Source organism: Pteropus vampyrus, unplaced genomic scaffold (assembly GCF_000151845.1).
Source record: "Pteropus vampyrus isolate Shadow unplaced genomic scaffold, Pvam_2.0 Scaffold484, whole genome shotgun sequence".
NCBI lineage: Eukaryota > Metazoa > Chordata > Mammalia > Chiroptera > Pteropodidae > Pteropus > Pteropus vampyrus.
In genome coordinates this window covers 20,383-23,475 of record NW_011889265.1, presented here as the reverse complement: position 1 = coordinate 23,475, position 3,093 = coordinate 20,383, and the positions used below count along the sequence as shown (strand labels likewise).

The 3,093-nt window shown below is 58.1% G+C and overlaps 1 protein-coding gene across 1 annotated transcript in view; it reads right to left on the bottom strand.

Annotated features, from left to right (window-relative positions):
• Window positions 1–851: 851 nt before the first annotated feature.
• The window catches only part of LOC105307222 (calsyntenin-1-like), a 22,090-nt gene continuing 19,848 nt past the window's right edge, over window positions 852–3,093 (bottom strand). The window contains exons 10-11 of the mRNA XM_023524644.1: window positions 2,744–3,091; window positions 852–2,411 (exon numbers count right to left, since the gene is read on the bottom strand). Of these exons, the coding sequence (XP_023380412.1) occupies window positions 2,217–2,411; window positions 2,744–3,091 (543 nt within the window). The 3' untranslated portion in view covers window positions 852–2,216. The remainder of the gene's footprint in view (window positions 2,412–2,743; window positions 3,092–3,093) is intronic.

The following is a 3,093-nucleotide window of genomic DNA, read 5'->3' as shown; positions in this document are numbered from 1 at the left end:
TCAGGGCGAAAGCAGATCAGAGTATTTTGTGCAATTATGGGTATGCTGCCTCTTAAAGCAGGTTTTACGGGCAGATCTGATCTCTTCCAGAACTCCCACCTTTTAAAGCTGGCTATGAGCAGCAGGTTCCAGAGGTGTGTTAGGGTGGGATACAAACTTCCTCTGACAGTACTTAGCTTGGTGTGGGTCAGGTTTAGCCGTAGGCGGATCTGGGGAGCTCTAGAAATGCAGGTTCCTGGGCCTTCCACCTTCTGAAGCTGGCTCTGGGAATGGGGCCGGAAGCCTGGGCCTTAGAAGCCCACGGGGATCCTGCTGCATTAGCTGCCCACTTGAGACCTGCCAGGCAACACTGCTGATGTTGCAAAGGCCTTGTGAGGCTCCGTCGAGCCAGGAGTAGCTGCCCTGTCCACAGCCGAGGGGCCGACTTCGTCTTGGTTAGAAGCAGCGGTGCAATCGTGTCTCCCCCAGAGCACCACTGACCCCTGGTTCCCGAGCAGGCGCTGAGTTCCTCAGACCCAGCTCACCTGTTAGTCTCCCTGTTATTTATTTAAACGAGGCAGCTCCCTGGCGCGCACTCTGCACGTACAGAGCGAGTTCCGGTGGGCGCACGGCCCGTGAGCCTGGTGAGGATAATGTTGTCTATTTTTAAAAAATCATTTCACGTTTCTTCTGTATGGGGAAGGTGGTAACTGATAGAGGCTGAGGGCCAGCACCCTGTGAAACCTTGAAATGAGAGGCAAAAGCAGATTGAAAGAAATAAAAGCCCTTTTATGTTACGTTCTCGGCTCAAAAAAAACAAGGAACGCAGGATTAAAAACAAACGAGATGGAAGCAGACACTCACCACCGGAGTTAGAACCAGAACTTTATTGGAGTGGAGATGCTTTCTGACCTAGCGACATACACATCGGAAAGGCTGGGCTCACGGCGGCTACGGACAGCACGCGGACGCCTCGTCTCCGCGACGGCATCTGTCCACTGTCTAAGCAGCTACAGTGACAATACACGGAGGGAGGGCCACACACGACACGGAGACAGCGGGCAGTGTCCTCGAAACTAGCAGTTATGATCACAGAACAGGATTCAAAATTATTTCCCCCCGTTTTAGAAATCTAAAATTTTACACGTAAATTAAAAACAAAGTGCTGTAGGGGTTTTAGCTCAGGGCTGTCCTCTCCCTTCCCTTCGCCACCAAGCACGGCAGCGGGCGCCTCACTCCTGGAGAGTGGCCGCCACCCCTGGGGTTCCGGGGCAGACAGGAGAGCACCGTGCAGGAACCTAGTTCTTTGCCTTTGGGCCGCGGGGTGTCCCTTCAGGGAATCTACTCCCAGACCCGAGCGTGGATCATCCTGGCCTGACCACACCCACACAGTCCTCTCACCAGCAAGGACACGTACGTCTAAGTGAACCCAGGGCTGAGCACAGGAAGTCCCGGTGCCTGCACGGGGAGCTGTGTGCGAGAGCCTGGGGACCCCAGCTCCCCACCCCACTGCCACATGGGAAATGGGAAGAGCCCCAGAGACAAGGCCTGGCCGTTTCCAGCCTCCCCAGAGGGCTCCTGGTCTGGTCCCCTCCCACCAAGCAGCACACAGATCCCTGCCCCCGACTGCCCTGGCCACCCACCAAACCGACACCGGAGGCTGGGAACTGTCCCAGTGACCCTTCCTCCTTGTCTGGGGCGGGGAGGTGGTGGCAGCCTGCTGGTTCCCCTGCACCCAGGGTCTCGCCCTCACTTGCGTTCCCGTCCTGGGTTACACTAACACAGAGGACGTGAGGACTCCCAATTTATTTACAAAATATTAAAAAGTTCATCATCTACATATTAACCCCCGTTCTGCCACTTTATACATGCACTAGCTTGGAAAAAGTAAAAACTTTAAAAAAAAAAATGAAAAGGGATTACCCGGTGGGAGTGAGTGACTTTAACCCCTTGTCAGTGAGTCCGGTCACTGTGGCTTTCCTGGAGGCAGCACGAGGGGGCCACGCAGAGCGAGGTGACAGGAGAGAGCAGGTGTCAGCCCCTCCCATAACTTAAGGGAGATCCAGGCGGGGGTGGGGGGTGCCTAGGGTCCTACACGCCAAGCACGGCAGACGGTCGGCGAGGGGGGTCCGCAGACCTACTGGCCAGAATGATTTGTACATCATGGACCCTTGGGACTGCACGACGGTGACAATGGTCCTCAAGTGGGGCAAAGGCGCGGAGGGCGTGGCCGCAGCTCAGTAGCTGAGGGTGGAATCGTCCCACTCCAGCTGCTGCTGCCTGCTCACGGCCTGCCGGTCTCCGTGCTCCCCACCCTCCTCCTCGCTGCTCTCAGACTCGGCACTGGTGACCTCGTCATCCTCGCCGTCCTCACTCTCCTCTTCCTCCTCCTCCTCCTCTTCCTCCTCGCTGCTGTGCTGGTCTTCATACGTCTGACAAAGAGACAGCCACGTGAGGCTAAGGGTTCCCCGTGTCACACGGCAGCGAGAGAGCTGGACCGTACCGGAAGCTGTCTCAGGGTCTGTGCACGTGGGAAGTGTGCGTCTGTACTCTTATTCGGTGGCATGACCTTGAACAAGGTCCCCCTGGGCCTCGGCTTACCCTCCTGGGAGACAGGGCCACCTGCGCCCCGCAGCGTGGTCACGCGGAGCACGCGCGTGCAGCATGCAAACGCAGAGACGCCGTGGCACTCCTCTGAGGCGAGCCCAGCTTTGCCCCGGCCTGCAGAGGGGTTCTCGGTCACAGGCCACCCGTCCGCGCCTACCTCCATGGGGTTCACGGTGATGGTCAAGGCGGAGTCGTCCCAGTCCATCTCGTTCTCCTTGCCGGCGTCTTGGTCCCGCATGGTCCGCTGATGAGCAGCGCGGATCCGGAACACTCCCAGGATGATCATGAAAACCAAGAAGCTGACACACACCACAATCACGACGGTCGCCGTGCTGGGGACAACTGCAACGAGAGAGAGACACGGAACGGGGCTGTGACGACGAACCCGAAGCCAGGGGGCCGCCCAGCCCTGACCTCCTGCACAGACGCTGCAAGCTCCGTCTGACCCCTCGGGGACAGGAGAAGGGTCACAGAGGCTCGGCACAGGCTGGAGATCGGGGCCAAGGG